The 27,727-nt window shown below is 44.2% G+C and overlaps 1 protein-coding gene and 1 long non-coding RNA gene across 4 annotated transcripts in view; one reads left to right on the top strand and one right to left on the bottom strand.

Moving 5' to 3' along the window:
- LOC143806217 (RNA-binding protein Nova-2-like) lies at positions 1-26,022 on the top strand. 2 transcript variants are annotated; one of them, XM_077286359.1, is made up of 4 exons: positions 1-587; positions 16,110-16,256; positions 21,945-22,111; positions 24,538-26,022. In XM_077286359.1, exons 1-4 carry the CDS (start codon positions 437-439, stop codon positions 25,378-25,380), a joined length of 1,308 nt encoding a protein of 435 aa, XP_077142474.1. In that variant the 5' UTR covers positions 1-436; the 3' UTR covers positions 25,381-26,022. The 2 variants fall into 2 exon arrangements, with proteins under 2 accessions (XP_077142474.1, XP_077142475.1); XM_077286360.1 differs by lacking the exon at positions 1-587 and adding an exon at positions 1,835-1,896.
- LOC143806219 (uncharacterized) overlaps positions 4,725-27,727 on the bottom strand; it is a 98,581-nt gene continuing 75,578 nt past the window's right edge. The window contains exons 1-3 of one of the 2 annotated variants that reach the window (XR_013221410.1): positions 18,134-18,653; positions 13,844-13,949; positions 4,725-5,573 (exon numbers count right to left, since the gene is read on the bottom strand). This is a non-coding gene — a long non-coding RNA (uncharacterized LOC143806219). Of the gene's footprint in view, positions 5,574-13,843; positions 13,950-18,133; positions 18,654-27,727 lie in introns of those variants that run through there. The other variant, XR_013221409.1, reaches the window with a different exon arrangement.

Here is a 27,727-nt window from a genome sequence, read left to right as displayed (position 1 = left end):
CTGACGTCAGCCCCTGGCCCTCTGCTCCCAGCTCCTTCTATAGAGATGCTAATTCTGTGCCTCGTACAGGACTGATCCCCTCATCCCAATTCCAGAATCTGATCAGACTGAACCCCCCAAATCTTGCTTCCCCTCTTCATTGCGGCCCCCTCCCCCTCTCATCCTCCTCTCTGTATAAACCCTCTCACATCCCATTTCCTTCCTCCCTTTGTCTTTTCCATCCCTGATTTTTTTTTGTCCTCAGCTGTGGGGGAGGGATAATATGAAATGAAGAAACAGCAATAAGAGAGGCAGGGAGGACACACACCGGGGGCTCCACCATCATCACAGCCCAGGAGACCTTCTACATTAATGGCACTGTGAGACCCCCACCGCCCCACACTCAGCTCTCCAGCCTTCTAGTCTCTATTCCTCAGTTGCTGCCTCTAGGGCCACAATGGCTGGAGGGTCTCTCCATCAGAACGCTCCTTATCCTCCTGCACAGCAGCAGCAAAACCCACAGATGGAGACGGAGGCTTCAGATTCAAGGAAGAGACCCCTGGAGACCCCAACCGAGGCGTCCAGCACCAAGAGGTCCAACACAGCAGGTCAGTCCGGATATGTGGTATTATACGACAACACGATCATGAGGTCTATTTTTCTGGGTGGCTGCTGGGTTTTGAGGAGAACCTCAGCTCTATGGTCATGATTGTAGGTCGGGCAGCTGTGACCCGATGACATTGATCTTTGTTCGCTCTACATGGGGGAGTTTTGACCCAATGGAGATGTTGAGGGGTTGAGTTCAGGATCTGCATTTTCCTTCTGTCATTTTGCTGCTGATCCTCGGTAGAACGTCATGGACGGGATGGTGCAACCTCCTCCATGTCATCTCCATTCATTAACCCTTCCATTGTCTGCAGACTGTGGACCCTCGGGGCTTTTGTGTCCTTTGTCAATTCCACTAATTCCACCACATTTCATTTTCTTGAAGGCTGTTTTTGGGGGGAATCACTGAAATCTGAACATCCAGAGAATGGGGATCAGGATATTTTGAAAACAAATCTCCTGGGTTGCACATTGAGCCTCTTAAAGCACCCATTTTTGGAAACACAGAGGATCATATGGTGCTTGGCTCAGGCCTCCGAGTAGATGTTATAGTTCCTTATTCCACCAATATCTTCCTGCACACGGGGGGCAACAAAGGCAAGTGCCCATCAACAGAATAGAAAGAAAGTAGCACGAACTCCAAACATCCAAACCTCTAATTGACCGATGGGAGGAAGCGCGTGGAATATTAGTAGATATGGACGCCAAGGCCTGACTAGAGCAGGCCTGGGTAAGAACCTTGCCCTGAAACCAAAGATGTGATGGCAGAGCGCCTATTGCATCTCAGGAGTTAACCCCCTGTGATCGTGACGATATAGGAAAATCGATCGGCGCTCATTTTCCCATCACAATAATGGGTTGTACTCCATCACTATTGTTTACACGAGGGATCTGCTCCCGACCAAGATAATTTTTGTGCCCACATAAAAGAAGCAATCAACGACAAAAGAGCTTTTTCTTTGTCGATTGCCTGGCAGTTTACACTGGGAAATGGTAGGGAATTAACGTTTGAATGATCGTCGCCCTATGCAAAAGGCCCTTTGGATGATTAGGTCACATAGTCCCTCTCAGTGTCATCTTTTGGGGGGACCTGTTACGACTCCATCATGAGGGCAGATTTCTGAAGCTGCATTAAAGCAACCCTGTCTTTTTTGCTCATAGCAACCAATCACAGAGCAGCTTTCATTTGTCAAGAGCAAAATATGAAATGAAAGCTGCGCTGTGATTAGTTGCTATGGGCAACAGAGGCCATTTTTATTTTTAGACAGTTTCATAAATCAGCCCCCACATGAAGAATGTCATCTAGACAAGGTTACCGCTGAGTCGGAATAATGAGACATATTCTGTATATATTGACGTCACTGGCACAGACGTGGACAGCAGGGACAAATCACTGCTGATGGCTGAACGACTGTCATGGCTGGGGGGGCGTTATTCTAAACCCCCTGCCTTGGACACAAAGAGAGCTTGTCCCGCCTCTGCTGTGACGACTTGTTTTTTTTCCTTGATGGGGATTTGCTTCCTTTCAGTGATGACAGAGAGGACAGGTGTAGTAGACGCCATAGAAAAACAATATTTTTCTGGAGATCTTCGGCAGATCCAGCTTATTTTAGTAGCATTTGCCGTTAATTTTATGTGCACGACCATTATAGACTCCATATTATCAGCAGCTCTCACCACGGTCAGCCGGATCTGTGAACAGCTCGTGTGTATGGTTAGCGATAGTGTCATGCACAGTCGTTGATACGCCGTGTTAGCTGTCTGTCCAGCTGACACCTGTCTCTCCTGACTCCCACATACACCTGAACACTGGGTTCAGCTCAGCCTACATGTCAGGAGAGGGGAAAAATGCTACCAGACTCCTCTGACCATTTCAGACCCCTCTGTCCATTTCCAAATTCCTCTGGCCTCTCCATACTCCTCTGTTCTTCTCCAGACCCCTTTGCCCCCTCCAAGGTCCTCTGTCCTTCCAAAGCCCTATATCCTCCTCCAGACACCTTTGTTCCCTTGTTTCCCCTTTTCGCTCTAGACCCCTCAGTCTCCTCTAGATTCTTCTGTCATCCTCCAGACTCCTCTGTCCCTTCCTCCAGACTCCTCTGCCCCTTTACTCCCTTCAAACTACTGTTTACAGCCCAAACCCTCTATCCTCTGCCACACTCCTCTGTCACAGTCCTGTCACCTCCAAACTCCTCTATCCATTCCAGTTCAATCTGTCCCCACCAGACCCCATTGTCCTCATTGAGACCCCTTTGACCCCTCCAAGGTCCTCTGTCCTTCCAAAGCCCTCTATCTTCCTCCAGACACCTCTGTTCCCTCCAGACTTTCTTTTCCTCTCTAGATCCCTCAGTCCCTTCAAGATTCTTCTGTCATCCACCAGACTCCTCTGTCCCTGACAGACCCCTCTGTCCCTGACAGACCCCTTTACTCCCTCCAAACTACTGTTTACAGCCAAACCCATCTATCCTCTTCCACACTCCTCTGTCACCTCCAAACTCCTCTGTCCTCTCCAGACCCTCTGTCCTCCTCCAAACTACTCTATCTCTTCCAGGTCCATTTGTCCCTACCAAACCCTACTGTCCTCATTCAGACCCGTCCGTCCCTTCCAGATTTCTCTGTCATCTCCAGACCCCTCTTTCCCCTTCACACTCCTCTAGCCAGCATACCTAAATACAGTACTAACAGCCACCTTAATTCTAGTACACAGGACTTCTCAACCATACTTCTAATCATCATTTGAGGACATTTATAGGGCTAGATTTCTGGCTATACTGAGTGCTGACAAGTCAATTAGCGCTAGGCTAGGAGCCTTATTTACATGGGCCGATGCAAGCTATATGGAAACAATCATTAATAAGAACATTCAATCCGCAAACGAGCTTGTTTTTTGGCTGACTGCAGCCCTTTCCAAAACGCCTGTATTATAAAGGTATAAAGGTAGGAGCAATGAACACTTAAGAAAAAGAAGACTGAATGGGACACAGGTGTCTGGAAAGAATAGAGAGGTCTTCAGATGTTGTGAGGGGTATGGGGGGGAATAAAAGAGACTGAAAGGGACAGATGAGTTCTGGGAAGAAAGATGTCTGGAGATATTAGAGGAGCATGGATTAGACAGAGGGTTCTTGGAAGGACAAATAAGTCTGGGTATCTGCAAGGGAATAGATGGGTTTGGAGGAATAAACGGGAGGCTGGGAGGACAATAAGGCTGAAAAAGGTGGGATAAAGGGATCTGAAGGTCACAAATAGGTATGAAAAATTCCAGTTGGACAGGAGGGGGCAAATGGGTTTATATAGGGCAGAAAAGTCTAGAGGGGAAAGAGGAGACTGAACGTAGGCAACAAAGTCTGCATGACACAGAATATTCTATATAGGACAGTGAAGTCAGGCGAGGATAGTGGGATGCGAACTGAGAATGAGAAAAATGCACTGACCTCCTGAACACACAGAAAATATTTTTTTTATATTTCCTGCAGTCATTTTTGGAAATCTCTAATGTTTGATCACTTGCAGTCATCTCTAGTCTTGTGCAGTGCGTGGCCACCTTCAGTAACCTTTGGTAATCTGTAGCATCCATCTTCAAAGTGTCATCTCTGATCATCTCCGGTATCTAAACACCTGTAGTTATCTCTGGTATCTCTTTCCTCCCCCCATCTGCAGTCTCTAATGTCCGGCTATCTGCTGCCATCTCTGTTCATGTCTTGTTTCCAGACTTCTGCAGTCATCTATGGTCTTTTCTGGTCTCTATGGTGTTTGGGCACCCGCAGTTATCTCTAGTATTTGGCTACCTGCTGTCATCTCTGTTCATGTCTAGTTTCTGACCATCCACAGTGTAGACATTTGTGGTCATCTAAATTGTCTGACCATGAGCAATCATCTCTGGTCATATCTAGTTTCTGGCCACCAGCATTTATCTCTGGTCATATGTGGACATCCATAGTGTCTGGCCATCAGCAGTTCGCATTCTGGTGAGCAATATAGACCAAAAGATATGGCACAGTATTCAGGATTTGCATGACAGAACATGGAAAGGTATGCTGAAAGGCAGGCAGACAAATGGAGCAGGAAACAACAGAAGACATTGCTAGGAGTGTCATCATACACAGAAACTGTAGATGTATAGTCAGTCCAGGACATGCAGCAAACAAATGATTAATGGCAGAGTTCTATGCTATCAGTAGACAGATGGTCAAATGGCAGACAAATACAATAATCAAACAAGTTGTTAACCGCAGGCCATAGTGATGAACAAGCAAACTGAATACTTGCTTGAAGAAAAGATTACAAATTATTGCAGCAGTACAATAGTGTGAACAGCACCAGTAAAAGCAGAAAAGACTTTGTTATGCTTACAGAAGACAATTAGTTAACTGCAGGTCTCAGCCAGGAGGTAAATGCAGACAAATGATAAATAAGCAGGGACCAGATGATTAGCCAGCTGAGAAAAATCAATGATGAGGCAGATTCCTGAAGTGCACATGGTAACTGAATGTAAAGTTTACTGAAAACTCATACAGCACATATCTGCCCGAGTCTGCCTTCAAATGGATTGTGTGATGATGTCACAGCAGTTCGCTGGATTACTTGTCAAATTCAGAGTTGATAGGTGGATAGTTGCTGGGATAAGTAACAGGTTCTTAGGTTATTTGTTATTTATGAAGAAACTCTCATTTAGCAGCTTCATGTCTGTAAAGAAATATGACTTGCACATCTGTTACCCTACAATCATTTAAAGGTATTTATGGCAGATAAAATTTCTCCTGGACTGGAGGCAAAGAAATTCCAAACACGAACATCTTCGGCAGGAAATGGCTTGCCTGTTACTTCCCGTCCCCGGTCCAGGCTTCATGATGTAGAGAATAATGATGTACTTCTCCTCTAACTACCTAACGCCTCTGTTCCTTTCTCATCATGCTCAACATTCCTCTGTGCGCTGACAACCATCTACGTGGTTCTTCTCCTTGTATTTCGCCTTGTATCCCTTCACTTTGAACCTTTTGTTTGGAGTTAAAAATATTCTCTTGTTACAAAAATATTTCATCAAATTATAACTCATTAATTTAAAACATTTTCATCATTACTATGCATTATAAATTAAAAATGATTGCAATTTTATGTGTGCTAACCATAACTTTTCTGTGAAATCTATATCTAAGCATAACAATACCTCTAACCACCACTGCTCTAAGCCTATCTCTAACAATAACCTTAGCACTAACCCCAACCCTAACCAAAACCAGAGCTCTAAAACCCAGCCTTTCTCCAATTCTAGCCTTAATCGTAACCTTAGCTCTAACCCAAAATAGCACACGGAAGTTTCCCTACACAGTTTGGCAATATTACCACTAATTAGACATGTAATACTGGGAAGTGACACTTTACTATGACTAGGAGGATGTGAATAATAAATTGGCAGTTAATTTCATGGATGTTTACAAAAACAAACCTATCAGCAGAACCAAAAGAATAGACAAAAAATTACAAATATTTCTACATATTTCACCACTCCGGACAGGTTCTCTATATATTACACCATACAGGAGAGCTGACAGATCCTCTATATCCTGCACCACACAGGTCACGTAACCACAAGTATGCGATTTGGATACATGGGTTCATGTGCCAGGTGTGTTGGCTTATTGTACAGAGGATCTGTCAGCTCTCCTGTGTGGTGTAGTATATAGAGGATCCAGGGCCGGACTGGCCATAGGGCACTTCTGGCAAATGCCAGAAGGGCCGGTGCCAGTGGTGGGCCGCTCAATCCGCCGCCCCCGCCGTCGCATTCAACTATACCGGCGTATAGACGCCGGTACAGTTGAATGCAATGATGGAGGAGAGAGCGTCTACAGACGCTCCTCTCCCATCATTCCCCGCTCTGCCTCTGACACTGCGGGTGCGCGATGATGTCATATCATCGCGCACCTGCTGTGTCCCGGGCAGACTGCAGCTGCTGAGAAAGGAGCAGGAACCAGGAAGCAACGCTGGGCACGAGGAGAGGTGAGGAGAGTTTTTTTTTTTTCTGGACTGTGGGGCCATTCTCGGAGGAGGTGAGGGGAGGAAGAGAAGAGATGTGGGCTGTATATAGTTCTCTGTGGGCTGTGCTCTGTGCTGTATACTGCTGTGGGCTGTATATAGTTCTCTGTGGGCTGTGCTCTGTGCTGTATACTACTGTGGGCTGTATATAGTTCTCTGTGGGCTGTGCTCTGTGCTGTATACTGCTCTGTGCTATATATAGTTCTCTGTGGGCTGTGCTCTGTGCTGTATACTACTGTGGGCTGTATATAGCTCTCTGTGGGCTGTGCTCTGTGCTGTATACTGCTGTGGGCTGTATATAGCTCTCTGTGGGCTGTGCTCTGTGCTGTATACTGCTGTGGGCTGTATATAGTTCTCTGTGGGCTGTGCTCTGTGCTGTATACTACTGTGGGCTGTATATAGCTCTCTGTGGGCTGTGCTCTGTGCTGTATACTACTGTGGGCTGTATATAGTTCTCTGTGGGCTGTGCTCTGTGCTGTATACTACTGTGGGCTGTATATAGTACTCTGTGGGCTGTGCTCTGTGCTGTATACTACTGTGGGCTGTATATAGTTCTCTGTGGGCTGTGCTCTGTGCTGTATACTACTGTGGGCTGTATATAGTTCTCTGTGGGCTGTGCTCTGTGCTGTATACTGCTGTGGGCTGTATATAGCTCTCTGTGGGCTGTGCTCTGTGCTGTATACTGCTGTGGGCTGTATATAGTTCTCTGTGGGCTGTGCTCTGTGCTGTATACTACTGTGGGCTGTATATAGTTCTCTGTGGGCTGTATATAGTTCTCTGTGGGCTGTGCTCTGTGCTGTATACTGCTGTGGGCTGTATATAGTTCTCTGTGGGCTGTGCTCTGTGCTGTATACTGCTGTGGGCTGTATATAGTTCTCTGTGGGCTGTGCTCTGTGCTGTATACTACTGTGTGCTGTATATAGTTCTCTGTGGGCTGTGCTGTATATAGTACTCTGTGGGCTGTGCTGTATATAGTACTCTGTGGGCTGTGCTGTATATAGTACTCTGTGGGCTGTGCTGTATATAGTACTCTGTGGGCTGTGCTGTATATAGTACTCTGTGGGCTGTGCTGTATATAGTACTCTGTGGGCTGTGCTGTATATAGTACTCTGTGGGCTGTGCTGTGTATAGTACTCTGTGGGCTGTGCTGTATATAGTACTCTGGGCTGTGCTGTATATAGTACTCTCTGGGCTGTGCTGTATATAGTACTCTCTGGGCTGTGCTTTATATAGTACTCTGGGCTGTGCTGTATATAGTACTCTGGGCTGTGCTTTATATAGTTCTCTGTGGGCTGTGCTGTATATAGTTCTCTGTGGGCTGTGCTGTATATAGTACTCTGTGGGCTGTGCTGTATATATTACTTTGTGGGCTGTGCTGTATATATTACTTTGTGGGCTGTGCAGTATATATTACTCTGTGGGCTGTGCTGTATACTACTGTGTGGACTGTGCTGTATACTTCTACGTGGGCTGTGCTGTATACTACTGTGTGGTCTGTGCTGTATACTACTGTGTGGTCTGTGCTGAATACTGCTGTGTGGGCTGTGTTATCTACTACGCGAGCTGTGCTATAGTATGCAGGCTGTGCTGTATACTATGCGGTTTGTGCTATATAATATGCGGGCTTTGCTATATACTATGGGGAGTATATTATATTCTATGGGGGAGGCCATGTTATGTACTATGTGGCTGTGTTATATACTATTGTGGGGGTATATTATATTCTATGGGGGAGGCTGCGTTATATACTATGGAGGGCTGCATTATATTCTATGGGGGGCTACATTATATATTATGGGGAGGTGGGCTGTATTATATTCTATGGGGGTTACATACTCTGGGGTGGCTGCATTATACTCTGTGGGGTGGCTGCATTATACTCTGGGGTGGCTGCATTATACTCTGGGGTGGCTGCATTATACTATATGTGGGCTGCATTATACTGTATCGAGGACTATGGGGAATACGTTATACTATATGAAGAACTATGGGGTGCATTATACTATGGGAAGTGAATTGTACTACATGGATGACTGTGGCGGTGCATTATACTATATGGAGCACTATGAGGATTGTATTATGCTATATGGAGGACTATGAGGATTGTATTATGCTATATGGAGGACTATGAGGAGTGTATTATACTATGTGGAGGACTGAGCAGTGTATTTTAATATATGGAGGACTATAGGGAGTGTATTATACTATATGGAGGACTATGGAGCACATTATAATATATGGAGGACTATGGGGTGTATTTTACTAAACAAGTAAAATGCTGCATATTCGGATTGTTTTTGCTGGAACAAAAAGCCTTGTTGTCAGCAGCACATTGCCAGTGTAAACTGTAGATGTGCTGCTGAAAACATGATACTGTATGGTGATCTATTAGTGATCGTTCTGTCTCATCATTATTCCTCAACTGGTGGAAAGAGGCCGGGAAACAAGCGTTGAACAACTTCAGTATTGTCGATCAAACTCGTTTAGCGGCCTGAACTCAGCGCACGTAAATACAACAGAAAGGCTTCTGTGTGATGTGCAATATGTTAGCATTTGGGGACCCATTTTAAACTTTGCCTAGGGCCCCACTTTGCCTAAAACCGGCCCTGCCTACAAGTGTACAAAGATATTATACAGTCACCATGTGACAAGTGGGCCTGTGTAACTTCAAATGCCAGGGCTGAATTTTAGTCCCAGTCCGGCCCTGAGAGGATCTGTCAGCTCTCCTGTGTGGTGCAGTATATAGAGGATCTGTCAGCTCTCCTATGTGGTGCAGTATATAGAGGATCTGTCAGCTCTCCTGTGTGGTATAGTATATAGAGGATCTGTCCTGTGTGGTGTAGTATATAGAGGATCTGTCAGCTCTCCTTGTGATGTAAAGTATAGAGGATCTGTCCTGTGTGGTGTAGTATATAGAGGATCTGTCAGCTCTCCTGTGTGGTATAGTATATAGAGGATCTGTCCTGTGTGGTGTAGTATATAGAGGATCTGTCAGCTCTCCTGTGTGGTATAGTATATAGAGGATCTGTCCTGTGTGGTGTAGTATATAGAGGATCTGTCAGCTCTCCTGTGTGGTGTAGTATATAGAGGATCTGTCAGCTCCCCTGTGTGGTGTAGTATATAGAGGATCTGTCCTGTGTGGTGTAGTATATAGAGGATCTGTCAGCTCTCCTGTGTGGTGTAGTATATAGAGGATCTGTCAGCTCCCCTGTGTGGTGTAATATATAGAGGATCTGTCAGCTCTCCTGTGTGGTGTAGTATATAGAGGATCTGTCCCGTGTGGTGTAGTATATAGAGGATCTGTCAGCTCTCCTGTGTGGTGTAGAGTATAGAGGATCTGTCAGCTCTCCCGTGTGGTGTAGTATATAGAGGATCTATCAGCTCTCCTGTGTAGTGTAGTATATAGAGACTTAACCCATAGAAAAACATCAAGTCCACACGGAAGGGAGCACCACAACCATATGTAAAAAATACAAAATCTTTTATTAGTAAGCTTTTACAAAAAATAATGCAACACGCAAAAAGATACATCACACAGAAAAATGGATAAAAACATTAAAAGTGCAGCAACAGCACAAATCTTGTACACAAGTCATATCCTAATATGATAATGTAGGAAAAGAGTGACAACCCACATCCCCAACTACTCCAGCATGGTCATACAATACAATATAATGGCCTGTAGTATAACGATATACAATGTGCTTAGTATACAGAAACAATTAGTTATATGTACATGGTTCACAGATCAAAACAACACAACAATATGAGCAAATAGGTGTAGACCTGCTAGTATCACAGTACCATATAGCCCTATAGGTATCAATGGAAAACAATGGACCCCACAGGCAAATAAAGATCAATGCCTAAACGGCCTTTACCCAATGCAGCCATGCTCAATGAAAAGACCACAAAGTATGATAAGGTCCCGCATGTCAAAAAAGAATCAAATACATACACCATGTGGGATCCAAATGTTGAGATCAGGCTAGGGCCATGTGTGTACCGATGGAAAAGAGAGGAGGGAAGGAGATGTGGGAAAAGAAACCCACGCGTATCGCCGCAAAAGTTGCGGCTTCCTCAGGGAGAGGTAGCATACTGTGTGTCGTATCGATCCAATATTTCTGTAGAATAAATGAGCTAAATGATATTCACCTGTTAGGAAACAGCAGTGAGGAAGGCACATGGAGCAGACTGGTCGCAGCCATCTTGTGAATACACCAGAGCGGTGTACTGACAATAAAGTTGTATAAAAAATATATATATATTTTACCCCTGAAGTAGTCATGCCTGTGTTGTTACTGTATGTTAACACAGTGCATACAAACATATCAGAGAGAGCAAAACGGCGCAGGCACATGATCATAAATGTCCTATCAGACCAACACCATAGATAAGCTGCACTCATATGCCGGCTGCACTCATATGCAGACTCATAATGCACTCGCCTCGCAGGATCAGTACTATACAAAGAGTCCCACCTAGTGTCATTGCACATACTGTAATGCTGAGGGAATAAAAGATGCAAAGATAGATGAGTATGATTATGCATATAGGCATAGAAGTACTTGCCGTATTTTACCCCCGAAGTAATCATGCCCGTATTGTTATTGAATGTTAGCACAGTGAACACAAACATGTTAGAGAGAGCAAAGTGACGCAGGCACATGATCATAAACGTCCCATCGGACCAGCACCGTAGATAAGCTGCACTCATATGCAGGCTGCACTCATATGCAGACTCATAATGCGCTTAAAAGGTCAGTACTATGGGAAGAGCCCCACCTAGTGTCATTACATAACATAGTATATAGAGGATCTCTCAGCTCTTCAGTGTGGTGTAGTATATAGAGGATCAGTCAGTTCTCCTGTAGATTCTCTAGATACTACACCTCGCAGGAGAGCTGACAGATCCTCTATATACTATACCACACAAGAGAGCTGACAGATCACCTATATATTACACCACACAGAGAAAATCTGTCAGTTGTTCTGTGTGGTGTAATATATAGGGGATGTGTCAGCTCTCCGGCGAGATGTAGTATCTAGAGAATCTACAGGAGAACTGACTGATCCTCTATATACTAAAGCACACAGAAGAAATGACAGATCCTCTATATTCTACACCACACAGGACAGATCCTCTATACTCTACACCACAAGGAGAGCCGACAGATCCTCTATATGCTGCACCACACAGGAGAGCTGACAGATCCTCTATATGCTGCACCACACAGGAGAGCTGACAGATCCTCTATATTCTACACCACAAGGAGAGCTGACAGATCCTCTATATTCTACACCACAAGGAGAGCTGACAGATCCTCTATATTCTACATCACACAGGACAGATCCTCTATACTCTACACCACAAGGAGAGCCGACAGATCCTCTATATGCTGCACCACACAGGAGAGCTGGCAGATGCTCTATATACTACACCACACAGGAGAGCTGACAAATCCTCTATATACTACACCACACAGGAGAGCTGACAGATCCTCTATATACTACACTACACAGGACAGCTGACAGATCCTCTATATTCTATATCACACAGGACAATCCTCTATACTCTACACCACAAGGAGAGCCGACAGATCCTCTATATGCTGCACCACACAGGAGAGCTGACAGATCCTCTATATACTACACTACACAGGAGAGCTGACAGATCTTCTATATACTACACCACACAGGAGAGCTGACAGATCGTCTATACAATATACCACCACAGAAGAGCGATGACACACTCTATATACTACGCCTCACAGGAGAGCTGACAGATCCTCTATATACTACACCACAAGGAGAGCCGACAGATCCTCTATATGCTGCACCACACAGGAGAGCTGACAGATCCTCTATATACTACACCACACAGCAGAGCTGACAGATCCCCTATATACTACACCACACAGGAGAGCTGACAGATCCTCTATATAATACACCACACAGGAGAGCCGATAGATCCTCTATATACAGCACCACACAGGTGAGATGACAGATCCTCTATATACTACACCACACAGGAGAGCTGACATCCTCTATATAGTGCACCACACAGGAGAGCTGACAGAACCTCTATATACTACACTACACTGGAGAGCTGACAGATCCTCTATACTCTACACCACACAGGAGAGCTGACAGATCCTCTATATAGTGCACCACACAGGAGAGCTGACAGATCCTCTATATACTACACTACACTGGAGAGCTGACAGATCCTCTATACTCTACACCACACAGGAGAGCTGACAGATGCTCTATATACTACACCACACAGGAAAGCTGACAGATCCTCTATATTCTACACTACACAGGACAGATCCTCTATATACTACACCACAAGGAGAGCTGACAGATCCTCTATATACTACACTACACAGGAGAGCTGACAGATCCTCTATATACTACACTACACTGGAGAGCTGACAGATCCTCTATATACTACACCACACAGGAGAGCTGACAGATCCTCTATATACTACACTACACAGGGGAGCTGACAGATCCTCTATATACTACACCACACAGGAGAGCTGACAGAAACTCTATATTCTACATATCACATGAGAGCTGACATCCTCTATATACTGCACCACACAGGAGAGCTGACAGATTATATACTGCACCACACAGGAGAGCTGGCAGATCATCTATATACTACACCACACAGGAGAGCTGACAGATCATCTATATACTACACCATAGAGGAGAGCTGACATCCTCTATATACTGCACCACACAGGAGAGCTGACAGATTATATACTGCACCACACAGGAGAGCTGGCAGATCATCTATATACTACACCACACAGGAGAGCTGACAGATCATCTATATACTACACCATACAGGAGAGCTGACATCCTCTATATACTGCACCACACAGGAGAACTGACAGATTATATACTGCACCACACAGGAGAGCTGGCAGATCCTCTATATATTGCACCACACAAGAGAGCTGAGAAATCCTCTATAAAACATACCACCACAGAAGAGAGATGACAGATCCTCTATATAACAAACCACGTAATAGAGCTGACAGATCCTCTATACAATAAACCAACAAACAGACGGCACGTGACCGCATGTATCCAAATCACATACTTGCAGTTACATGACTTCCCACTCTATCCGCCGGCACCGGAGAATCCCAACATCGAGCTTTGTGCACACTGAAGATTCAGAAGTCTGCAGTCACTCTAGACTTTCATTACAAACCTGGACAATCCCTTTAATGCAGCTGACCTGGTGTGCTGATGAAAATTCCTCTAAGGGTGGTCCAGCAGTGCGTAATGAGGGTGGAGATACCAGGTGAAATGTGCTCCTATGATAGCAGATGTAATCAAATGGAAAAATTAACAAAAAAGAACCAGAATCCCTATCAGTACAGAAATACATCATTGGAACCACCAATTGTACAGAACTACATCACAAGAACCACCATCAATACATGAGTACATCACAAGAACCACCATCAATACATGAATACATCAGCAGAACCACCATCAGTACATAAATACATAATCAGAACACTATCAGTATATGACTACATCATCAGAACCACAATCAGTACATTAATAAAACACCATGCTTAGTACAGTGATCAATTATAATGTAAGGCCACTCCATATACAGTTGTATTATATAAACCTATAATTCTGAGTATGCCTTTAACAATGGTAAGGAGAAACTAGGAGTTGTTGTTAGCAGCCATTGTCAGACTACATACCATACAGTAGTATCACAAATAACCATTTACCTCCAGGTACCTTATAGATAACATCTTCTCTGATTGGAGTCCTTCTCCTTCTTTTCTTCTCCATCTTGTCTTGATACCAGGATAGCATTTCACATCCACTGTTTACCTCTGCAGACTTCTCTCTTCTCCGGTCTTCTGTGGCACACCTTGATATGGTACCCTTAAAAGTAGCAGCCAAATACTGAGCCCCTAAATATGGGCCCTCACTATGCTCCCTGAACAAAACAAGACCCTCTCTCACTGTCCCTCTTATGGTAAATGACCTACACACTGTCTTCTCCTTTCCATACTATGCCCTCTCTTCACACTGTGCTCTCACACTTTGTCCCTCCCCTGTACGGCAGTCTCTAGTCCTCACACCCTCCCTCCGTGTCATACTATCTCCTCCTTGCTTTGCCCTCATAATGTGTCCCCCTATACTGCCCAATCTCTATATTGTGCCCCCTCATACTTTTCTACTCCATACTGTCTCCTCACACTATTCTCCTCAATAGTGTCCCCCACACTTATCTACTACCATATATTTCTCCTCTCTATTGTCTCCCCGCACATTTACCCCCTCCTTCCTCATACTTTCTCTTTACACAATCCTGCACCACTCTCCATATTGGTCTCCTCACGCATTCTCCTCTTTACCATACTATCTCCTTACATTTCCCCCCCTTTGCTCCCCATACTGTCTCCTCATGCATTTCCTTTCCCATCCCCCATACTGTCTCTTCACATATTTTCCCCCACTCCCCATATTTTCTCCTCACACATTCCCCTCCACTCACCATACTATCTCCTTACATATTCCCCCTGCCCCCATTACTGTCTACACATGCACACACATTTCCCATCCCACTCTCCTCCCTAATCCCCAAACTGTCTCCTCACACATATAAATCCTACACAAAACCAGGAGTGAGATAGCCAAAATTGATAAAAATATTATTTGACTGAAAAACACATAATACAGAAAATGTAATAACAAAAAATTAAGAGTAGAATTTAAAACAGAGATAGACACCACACTGGGTGTCTGTACAAGTGAATTAATGTCTTCCAATTCAAATTATATACCGTATATATATCTCACACCACACTACTGTATATTCTATAGTAGAATTCAATACACTGGAGTATGACATCTATGGTAGAATGAAGAGACAGGACGTGAGGACTACTGGAGAGGGTGCACGGGTAGGCTCCCACACCATACGTATAGATAAAAAGAACCCGGCACTCAACACGGCACGCCACCATCCTCACAGACAAGCGGTAGACACCGCGTCTATACTCAGATACTGTCTCCCATCAAGAAGCACGGATCTCCCCCTATCCGACTTAATGGCCATATATTTTGATTAAACAATTACGCGGTAACGGACTTAACACATACTTCTACTAATCACTCTCTACTACGCCAGTACGTAACTGATGAAGGTCTTTATGACTGAAACGTTTGTTGGTACTACGAAAAAATTTAAGTGCATCATATATTCTTAAGTTGAGTGCTGGGTTCTTTTTATCTATGGTAGAATGGCTGAATCCCACTTCAGGGCATGGCAAAATTTGGCTGCCTGGGAGACACCTACCCTCCTGTATCACACAGGAAAGCTGACAGGTCTTCTATATACTACATTGGGCAGGGGAATTCACCAGATTGATCATGCAGGGATAATCTGATGGTCATTTTTATTGTTGAGATGTGTTACAGCAGAATTGTGTTATATTTTTCAGGAGATGACAGTGAGCTTTTCCTGAAGGTACTGATACCGAGTTATGCTGCTGGCTCCATTATCGGAAAAGGAGGTCAAACAATTGTCCAGCTTCAGCGCGAAACAGGGGCCACCATCAAACTGTCCAAGTCTAAAGACTTTTATCCAGGTCAGTCTATGTGCTATGGACATGCCAACTTTCTTGTCTGTTATGTGTGTACATTGGTACAGTAAAGGTTGGTTGGGGAGGTCCAAGCTGATCTATGTGCACAACAATGGGTATGTACTTGCACTATGCAAAGCTGAAGATGATGCTTTATAACAGACAGAGAGAAATCCTAACTGTAAGAAAACTGAGGAACTCTAATACCCTGAGGTTATAATCTAGAGGTAAATATACCAGAATGCAGACACAGTCTGTGATGCAAAACTCTTATAAAGATGGGCCGTCTGTGAGCAAGAGCTCTTCTGGGGATGGAATGTCTATGAGGGAGAGCTCCTCTAGTTATCGACTGTCTATGAGGGAGAGGTCCTCTAGTAATGGACTGTCTATGAGGGAAAGCTCCTCTGGGAATGGGCTGTCTATGAGGGAGAGCTTCTCTGGGAATGTGCGGTCTATGAGGGAGAGTTCCTCTGGGAATAAACTGTTTATGAGAGCTCTATTGATATGTTGGCTGTGTATGGGGGAGAGCTTCTCTTGGGATGGTCTGTCTATCAGCAAGAGTTTCTTTGGGGATGGGCTATCTGTTGGAGCTCTTTTGATATGGGGTGTGTAAGAGGAAGAGCTTATCTGGGGATGAGCTTTTGTTCCTATGGGGATGAGCTGTATAAGTGCTCCTCTGTGTATGGACTGTTTATAAGGAGGAGCTTCTCTGGTGATAGGCTGTGAATGGAAACTCCTTTCGGGGATGGTCTGTTATCAGAGAGAGCTCCTCTGGGGATTGGCTGTTTATGAGTGACAGCTCCTCTGGAGATGGGCTATGTATGAAGGAGAGCTCCTCTGGGGATGGGCTGTCAAAGAAGGAGAGCTTCTTTGGGGATGGACTGTTTTCAGACAGCAACTGTGTATAGGCTGTGTATGGGGGATAGCTCCTCTGGGGATAGGCTGTGAGGGAGGAAATCTCCTCTGGGGATGTTCTGTTCTTAGAGAGAGCTCCTCTGGGGATTGGCTGTTTTCAGAGAGAGTTCCTTTGGGGATGGGCTGTCTATGAGGGAGAGCTACTATGGGAATGGACTGTCTATGAAAGAGAGCTCCTATAGGGATGGGTTGTCTATGAGAGCTTCTCTGAGGCTAGGCTGAGGGAGAGCTCCTCTGGGAATGGGATGTCTATGAAGGAGAGATCCTCTGGGGATTGGCTGTTTATGAGGGGAGAGTTCCTCTGAGGATGGGATGTCTATGAAGGAGAGTTCCTCTGGGAATGGGATGTCTATGGATGCCTCTTGTTATGGGCTGTGTATGGGGAAGTGCTTCTCTGGAGATGGGTTGTCTATGAGCGAGAGTTCCTATGGGGATGGGCTGTCTATGAGGGACAGCTCCTCTGAGGATGGGCTGTTTTCACAGAGCGCTTCTCTTGGGGTGGATGTTGAGGTTTATGTATGTAGCAGAATGTTATGTTGGCTTCTTTGGATATGACGGATGGACACTATAAGTGATTTATGGACTGTGACCTGACGGCGCACACAGTAAAGCACACATGAGCTGACATTGTTATTGTCGGCTACTTTGGTGACAATATTGACTTTTTGTGACGCTGTGATGGATTGTAACCTTTCAGATTATGTAGGGCTTTATCTGCCACTTGGGGCCATTATACACTGTGTATGGTGACGTCTTGTGGACATTTCTGTTCTCACAATCTTTTAGAATGTAGAAACTTGTGTGATGTCTCGGAAAAAGGTGAATAGGTGACTGTGGAGAGATCTGGACTGTGTATGGTTCTGACTGGTTTCTTGTGACATTGGAGCTTGTGTACTACTTCGAATTTGCACTTGTCTCACGTCACCCTGGGTGTTATAGGCCTCCATTTTGGAAGCCTTTTTCCTTACATCTGGGATGTTCCTTGAAGACACCTATTTAAGTTCCAGATGAACAAATGGGGGAAGGGTAAATGGTTTTAAGGTGGTGTTGGCTCTAGGGGTGGAGCCTGAGTGGCGGCTTCAGCTCCTTTTGGCCCTATTAGGCCAAACCTTAAATTAAAAAAGGTTTCCATGGTGATGGCTCACAGCCAGTCAGGCTCAGCAGAAGACAGCAGGCCTCTGTTGCCATGACGATAGCTGATGGTGAATGGCTGCCCATTGTGTAATGGGCTGCAGCTCAGACCTTTTGCTGTTTCCATAGTAAGCGCTGAACCCTGGCGTCACCATGGAAACGTCAATGTTAGCCGGCACCAGGCGCAGAGATGCCGAAACACTAGGGAGGGTGCAGCGAATCTTCTCACTGAAGCGTGTGATAAATCATCTCTTTGTCTCCACTTTTCCGACTTTTGCTGCTTTATTTTTCTAGGTAGATTATAAGCAATCACTAAATCCTCTTGGAGTCTGTAACCTCCACATCGGCAGCGAATGTCGCACCAAAGTGTGTGTGGCGCTCAGACAGGTACCTTCCCACCCCCAAGACTACACATGATGGAGGAGTGCACCCCAAATCATGCACGGCATCTCATGTTCATGTCACACGCTCCATAGTCACCCCGAGTGTCCCAAACTGGGGTTCACATGGGAGCTCGAGACTGTAGATCAGGCAGCTACGACCTCCACATATGATGAAAGGGAAAGTCTAAATTACAAGACCCTTTGAAAGCCAACTCAAAGCACCATGGACTTCCATTTAATGGAGACCAACCTTAGATAGATATGTGTTAACGAGGGATCTTCGCTGTAGTTTGTAATCTAACGCTCCTCCAATTGGCGTAGTTTCACTGATTTTGGTAGCATTTTTTTTCTCTGTCCCTCCATTCCAAAGTAAACAAGGCAGGACCACATCTCAGACAGGAGCGTCTTAAGATGGTACAAAAAATAGCAACAAAAATCTACAATCAGAATATAAGAGTATAGGAATACAATAAAAAATAAGCATCAATATAAATAAGATTTAGTGAAAATATGTGGATATGAATGTTAATATGATTCCTGACACATCTGATCTTTTCTCTTATATTTTCCTTGAGTCGTGTCCTCAGCTCTGTCTAGTCAGACACACAAAAAACATTGTAAGGATTGATGACAGCTGCAGGGTTAGTGACTTTGTCCAGGGTGTTAATATCGTACCAAGTGATAGTGACATCATTGGAGTAGGTGACATTATGAGAGCAACTACGCTGTAGATGACATCATCAGGGTAACTGAGATTATCAGAGTGATGTCATCAGAGTAACTGACATTACCAGAATAAGTGACATCATCAGGGTAACTGACCTTACCAAAATAAGTGACATCATCAGGGTAACTGACATTATCAGAGTAAATGACATCATTGGAGTAACTGACATTATCAGAGTAAGTGACATCATCGGGGTCACTGACATTACCAGAATAAGTGACATCATCAGGGTAACTGACCTTACCAAAATAAGTGACATCATCAGGGTAACTGACATTATCAGAGTACGTGACATCATCGGGGTAACTGACATTATCAGAGTAAGGGACATCATTGGAGTAACTGACATTATCAGAGTAAGTGACATCATCGGGGTAACTGACATTATCAGAGTAAGTGACATCATCGGAGTAACTGACATTATCAGAGTAAGTGACATCATCGGGGTAACTGACATTATCAGAGTAAGGGACATCATCGGGGTAACTGACATTATCAGAGTAAGGGACATCATTGGAGTAACTGACATTATCAGAGTAAGTGACATCATCGGAGTAACTGACATTATCAGAGTAAGTGACATCATCGGGGTAACTGACATTATCAGAGTAAGGGACATCATCAGAGTAACTGACATTATCAGAGTAAGTGACATCATCAGAGTAAGTGACATCATCTGATTAACTGACATTATCAGAGTAAGTGACATCATAAGGGTAACTGACATTACCAGAGTAAGTGACATCATCAGAGTAAATTACATTATCAGAGTAAGTGACATCATCGGAGTAACTGACATTATCAGAGTAAGTGACATCATAAGGGTAACTGACATTACCAGAGTAAGTGACATCATAAGGGTAACTGACATTACCAGAGTAAGTGACATCATCAGAGTAAATGACATTATCAGAGTAAGTGACATCATCTGATTAACTGACATTATCAGAGTAAGTGACATCATCAGGGTAACTGACATTATCAGAGTAAGTGACATCATCGGAGTAACTGACATTATCAGAGAAAGTGACATCATCGGAGTAACTGACATTATCAGAGTAAGTGACATCATCAGGGTAACTGACATTATCAGAGTAAGTGACATCATCGGGGTAACTGACATTATCAGAGAAAGTGACATCATTGGAGTAACTGACTCTGACATTATCAGAGTAAGTGACATCATCAGGGTAACTGACATTATCAGAGTAAGTGACATCATCGGGGTAACTGACATTATCAGAGTAAGTGACATCATCAGGGTAATTGACATTATCAGAGTAAGTGACATCATCGGGGTAACTGACATTATCAGAGTAAGTGACATCATCGGGGTAACTGACATTACTAGAGTAAGTGACATCATCAGGGTAATTGACATTATCAGAGTAAGTGACATCATCGGAGTAACTGACATTATCAGAGAAAGTGACATCATTGGAGTAACTGACTCTGACATTATCAGAGAAAGTGACATCATTGGAGTAACTGACTCTGACATTATCAGAGAAAGTGACATCATTGGAGTAACTGACTCTGACATTATCAGAGAAAGTGACATCATTGGAGTAACTGACTCTGACATTATCAGAGTAAGTGACATCATCGGAGTAACTGACATTATCAGAGTAAGTGACATCATCGGGGTAACTGACATTATCAGAGTAAGTGACATCATCGGGGTAACTGACATTATCAGAATAAGTGACATCATCGGGGTAACTGACATTATCAGAGTAAGTGACATCATCGGGGTAACTGACATTATCAGAGTACGTGACATCATCGGGGTAACTGACATTATCAGAGTAAGTGACATCATCAGGGTAATTGACATTACCAGAGTAAGTGATGTCATTGGGATAATTTACATTGAGAGTTAAACTGAATCATTATGAGAACATGATGAGCATAAATTATATAATGAGGGCAACTATAAATGTCAGGGTAAGTGACATGTAAGGTATGTAATGGAGATTTCTAGAATGTGACATCATTAGATAACAGTCATTGCCAGGATAGGGACATCATCACATCATGGGACATGTGACTGTGCAGCCTGCTGCCTCAGTTGGTCATTGCTGTGTCACGTGATGCATTTTTGATTATTCTCTGTAATTTTGTGGGTAGAAATCGTCCATCTGTGTCCATGAATCATCAGCTGTAACCTCCAGGGGCAGTGACATTCATGGAGGTATATATTAGTGAGAGGTCAGAGCTGCCTACTGACGCTCTCCAACAGACCCCACCGCCAGCCTCTGCTGCCCAAGGCAAGAAGTGATCTTGTGCCATTTCCTCCAGACTATAAACTGCATGGATAATCTGCACAGAAACTAACACTATGCTGCCAACAAGGGGCGCCCCTGAGCAGGAGCTCCTATCTAACAGAGGCAGGAAAGATCGGGATCCAGGTGACAGTAAGGAGGGCAACACTGGAGGCAATGGGGCTTCTGATGGAGAGCAGATAGGTGGGCGGCTGCTGATCTCCTCAACGTTTCTCATGTTCTTGTTATTTACTCTGTTTGTCATGTGTCATAGGGACAACGGAGCGCGTGTGTCTGGTGCAGGGAACCGCAGAGGCGCTAATGTCTGTGCATAACTTCATAGCAGAGAAGGTGCGGGAGGTGCCACAAGGAGCAACCAAGTCGGACCTGGGTGTGCTCATCCCGGCCCAGAACAACATCAGTGCCGAGCGGGCCAAGCAGGTCAGTGCCACTTCGAAGTTGGCAGCATGTTGTAGATGTTGTCACAGTACATATGTCGCCCTGATGGTATCACTGTTCAATATTTCTCAACCTCACGTTATTCCTACCCAATATTTGCCACCTGATGTCATCCTTGTCCAATATTTAACTCTCATCTCATCCCTACCCTCACAATATTCGTCCAATATTTACTATCATGAACCCACTGCGTCCAATATTAGGCCAATGATCCCATCCCTGTCCAATATTTACCAACCTTATCCATCTCAGCCCAATATTTACCATGCTAACCCCTTTCCATACAAAATTTTCCACCCTGATTCCACTCCTGTCTACTGTTTACCTCTCAGAGCCCATTTTGCTCAATATTTACAAGTATGACTCCATCTATGGCCAATATTTACCATTCTGACATTATTCCTCCCATCGTAGCCCAATATTTACCACCCTGATCCCATCCTAGCCCAATATTTACCATTCTGACATTATTCCTCCCATCATAGTCCAATATTTACCACCCTGATCCCATCCTAGCCCAATATTTACCACCCTAATCCCATTCTAGACCAATATTTACTACCCTAATCCCATCCTTACCCAGTATTTACCACCCTGATCCCATCCTTGCCCAATATTTACAAGCATGACTCCATCTATGGCCAATATTTACCATTCTGACACTATTCCTCCCATCGTAGCGCCATATTTACCACCCTGATCCCATCCTAGCCCAATATTTACCACCCTAATCCCATCCTAGCCCAATATTTACAAGCACGACTCCATCTATGGCCAATATTTACCATTCTGACACTATTCCTCCTATCGTAGCCCTATATTTACCACCCTAATCCCGTCCTAGCTCAATATTTACTACCCTAATCCCATCCTCACCCAGTATATACCACCATGATCCCATGATTGCCCAATATTTACCACACTGATCCCATAATAGCCCAATACTTACCACCCTGATCCCATCCTAGCCCAATATTTACCACCCTAATCCATCCTAGCCCAATATTTACCACCCTAATCCCATCCTAGCCCAATATTTACAAGCACGACTCCATCTATGGCCAATATTTACCATTCTGACACTATTCCTCCTATCGTAGCCCTATATTTACCACCCTAATCCCGTCCTAGCTCAATATTTACTACCCTAATCCCATCCTTACCCAGTATATACCAACCTGATCCCATGATTGCCTAATATTTACCACACTGGTCCCATAATAGCCCAATATTTACCACCCTGATCCCATCCTAGCCCAGTATTTACCACCCTGATCCCATCCTTGCCCAATATTTACAAGCATGACTCCATCTTTCGCCAATATGTACCATTCTGACACTATTCCTTTCCAATATTTTCACCCTGACTTTGTCTTTGTGCAATATTTACCACCCTTATCACATTCCTGCCCAATATTTCACACCCTGATCCCATGCTTGTCCAATAGTTACCACCCTAATCCCATGCTTGCACAATTTTTACCACCTTGATCCCATCCTAGCCCAACATTTACCACCTTGATCCCATCCTTACCCAATATTTACCACCTTGATCTCATGCTAACCCAATATTTACCACCTTGATCTCATCCTAGCCCAATATTTACCACCCCGATCTCATGCTTGCCCAATATTTACCACCCTGATCTCATCACTGTCCAATATGTACTACCCTGATCCCACCCTAGCCCAATATTTACCAGGTAGAAAAACACAATGGAGCAGCCATCAGCTCAGTGGGTTGAGAAATTCCTAGAATAAGGGTGCAGTGCACAGAGACTTTAGCCTGGTTTCCTGAGTAAATTTAAAAAAACATGATAACGGTGGACGCGTTTCGAGCAACACTAGCTCTTTTGTAGCTCGAAATGCGTCAACCGTTATGTTTTTTAAAATTTTCCCTTTCGTGTTTTAATCTACTAATAAATGTGATTTTTTTATGACTTTTGCGATTGCTAGATTTTCCCAGCCCAATATTTACCACCGACTTCTTCCTAGCCCAATATTTACCATCCTGATTTCATCCTAGTCCAATATTTACCACCCTAATCCCATCCTAGTCCAATATTTATCACCCTGATCCCAGGATTGCCCAATATTTACCAAACTGATCCCATCCTAGCCCAATATTTACCACCCTGACACCATTCTACCCAATATTTACCACCCTGATCCCATGCTTCCCTAATATTTACCACCCTGATCTCATCATTGCCCAACATTTTCAACCCTGATCCCATCATTACTGAATATTTTCCTCCCTGATCCCATCACTATTTCTGTCTAACATTTAATACTACTTTTATTCCAATATATAATCTCATCCTTGTCCGATATTTACCACTGTGCCCCCTTCTGTGCCCATAATTTACCATCCAGCCTGAAGTACTTTTCTTGTTTTACTTCCTTAGGCCAAACTAATTGTCCCTAACACAACAGCCGGGCTAATTATTGGCAAGGGTGGATCCACAGTTCGGAGTATCATGGAAGAGTCAGGGGCATGGGTTCAACTGTCCCAAAAACCTGCAGGACCAAACCTCCAGGAAAGGGTGGTGACAGTGAGTGGAGAGCCAAATCAAGTTCAAAGAGCCATACGAAACATCATACACAAAGCACGAGAGGACCCCCCACAGGGGACAGCCCATCTGAACATCAGCTACATCAACTCTCAGGGTCCTGTGGCCAACTCAAACCCAACAGGATCCCCTTATGCTGGAGGGAGTGCCGAACCTACCATTGCCCCTTTTCCTACTGCACCTCCAGCCCCTCCAGCCATTTCTGGTGGGGACCTCTTAGCCATCTCTACCGCCCTGAATACGCTGGCCAGTTATGGTTACAGTACAGGCCTTGGATTTAACCCCCTTGTCGGTGGCGTCCATCCTGCAGCAGTCAGTCTTCTAACATCGTATACAGGTGAAGCTACTCCTGCTCTCGGGCTCGGCGGGGGAGGAATTCTCATGGACAAGTTGGCTGCAGAAAGTGTTGCAGGCAAAGAAACGCTAGAGATGGCCGTGCCAGAGACATTGGTGGGTGCAATACTGGGCAAAGGTGGCAAGACGCTTGTGGAATATCAAGAGCTGACAGGAGCCAGAATTCAAATCTCAAAGAAAGGGGAATTTGTTCCAGGAACAAGAAGCAGGAAAGTGACCATCACTGGACCCCCAGGAGCCACACAGGCAGCACAGTATCTGATTGGGCAAAGGGTGGCATATGAGCAAAATGTGCGGTCAAGCAACCCACAAAAAGTGGGATAAAATGCTTCTTTAATGTGGTGGGGGGAGAGGTTGACGAGTGGGTGGGAAGGGTGGGATGGGGTCATAGAGACAAACAGATTCCATTTATTTGTCTCTGTGGGTTAAACGAGGACTTACACCTACACATCATTAAGAAGGACTCGACAATGGCGCCATAATATCAGGAAGCAGGACCAAATGGATTCTGTTATTGCCCCTTCTACCCTCCATAGACGGCAACATTAAAAACCCGAAAAATGTGAAGACTCAAAAGGAGCAAAAGCAATAAGAGTAGATTTTGCACTGCAAAGATGAGTCCACTCATGGCCCCCCTGGACCTGACCCCCGGATGATGATGCAGAAGCAAGACTGGATGAAAACATGGCGGATGCTGTATTATGTGAACATATCACATGTTCCGGCCCAGCGACCGGACTGAACCCTCGCAGGTGGCAATGACCTGCACCGGACAACATCTCATAGACTCATATGTGCCAAAACCTAGAACTAGTGCCAAACCACTGTCCTACTCTCGCAGGGAACCCCGCACAATGCCAGACCTGGTAGTTAGAATCCCACTGGGACAATGATAGAGACTGGACGATGTTATCTTCTCAGCTGCTTCTGTGGTAACATTAAAAAAGGCCAAAATTGCTCCTTTTACTCCAAGTGTAGATTTTTTTTGCAGATGAGTGTCGGAGAAATCAGCGGCAAGTGGCAGAAATAATCTGATATTTGCATCATGGGCAGTGTGTGGTTATTGGGATGTGATCATTGGTAAGTAATGTCGCCCTGCAACCCAGGTGTAGAGAAAAACTGACAGCCCCCACACTGGACCTAGCTGCACTGTATACCAGTGTCACCCATTGGGGGAGGTTACGCTAAAGGCTCTGTTCACACCACATCAGGGCTCACCACAGACCTACAGTTTTTGTGAAAAGTATTTGCCCCCTTCCCGATTTCCTATTCTTTTGCATGTTTCTCTCATGCCTCAGGTCACCAAACAAATCTAAATATTAGACAAAGATAACACAAGTAATCACAAGATGCAGTTTATAAGTTAAGGTCTTTATTATTAAAGAAAAAAGAAATCCAAACCTACAGGGCCCTGTGTGAAAAAGTGATTGCCCCCTAAACCTAATAACTGGTTGGGCCACCCTTAGCAGCAGCAACTGCAATAACTCGCAATGAGTTACAACACTCTGGATGAATTTTGGCCCTGTCATCCTTGCAGAATTGTTGTATTTCAGCCACATTGGAGGTTTTCCGAGCATGAAACGTCTTTTTAAGGTCATGCCACAGCATCTTAATCGGATGAAGGTCAGGACTTTGCTTACGCCACACTGATAGATCTCAATAACTTTGTTTTTCATTTGTTCCAGAATTTCTTTGGATCGCGGTATGATGTCTAGCTTTTGAGGATCTTGTGGTCTACTTCACTTTGTCAGACAGGTCCTACTTAAGTAATTTCTTGATTGAGAATAGGTGTGGCTAGGGAATGTCAACCCAGCTGCCCAAAGATGAGATAAACCACAATTAATTTATGTTTTAGGAGGGGGGTGGCAATCACTTTTTTCGCACAGGGTCCTGTAGGTTTGGACTTCTTTTTCCCTTAGTAAAAAAGACCTTCAGTTATAAACTGCATTTTGTGATTACTTGTGTTAGCTTCGTCTAATATTTACATTTGTTTGGTGATCTGAAACATTTAAGTGTGACAAACATGCGAAAGAATAGGAAATCAGGAAGGGGGCAAATACTTTTTCACACAGCTGTATGTGACATTCAGGATTGCAATTTGGGGTGAAAATAAATTCTGTCATGGAAAATTTTTCTGTTTGATTGCGGCTTCATCGCTGCTTGAAATATCTAAGCCACACAAAGAAGAACATAAAAGTAGGACATAAGAACTTTCCATCCACACAGCCATGATGTACAGGCACGTTTTATCCAATTTTGGGAGATAAAACCCATAGTACTCAATGTTCACATATCCGTCTTTATTTCTGTATTGATCTTCAGTCGTCAAATACAGACCGAAACATTGGGTGCAAAATCTCCCATTCAAGTAAATGGGTCCATGAAAAAAAAAATAAAAATCGGACTGCACTCAGATACCATCCATGTTGTATTTGTGCGCTGTCCGTCTTCTAATAAGGCCGCATCCACACATCTACTTTTTTCTATATGAGAAAACTGGATTGATTTTGATCGGCGTTTTTTGGCCCATGCGGCATGTGTTTTTTAGTTGTATGCAAAAAAAAATAAAAGACAATGATTTCCAGGATTCTCACACTCGCTGCTACTCGTTCAGCCAATTTAATTTTTCGTGCTTTTCCTGTGTGCTGGGTCAGATGTGTCCGTTTTTACC

This window comes from Ranitomeya variabilis, chromosome 2, assembly GCF_051348905.1.
Source record: "Ranitomeya variabilis isolate aRanVar5 chromosome 2, aRanVar5.hap1, whole genome shotgun sequence".
In the NCBI taxonomy this organism is placed as follows: Eukaryota; Metazoa; Chordata; class Amphibia; order Anura; family Dendrobatidae; genus Ranitomeya; species Ranitomeya variabilis.
The sequence above is the reverse complement of the archived record's forward strand: the minus strand, read 5'-3'. Positions and strand labels throughout refer to the sequence as shown.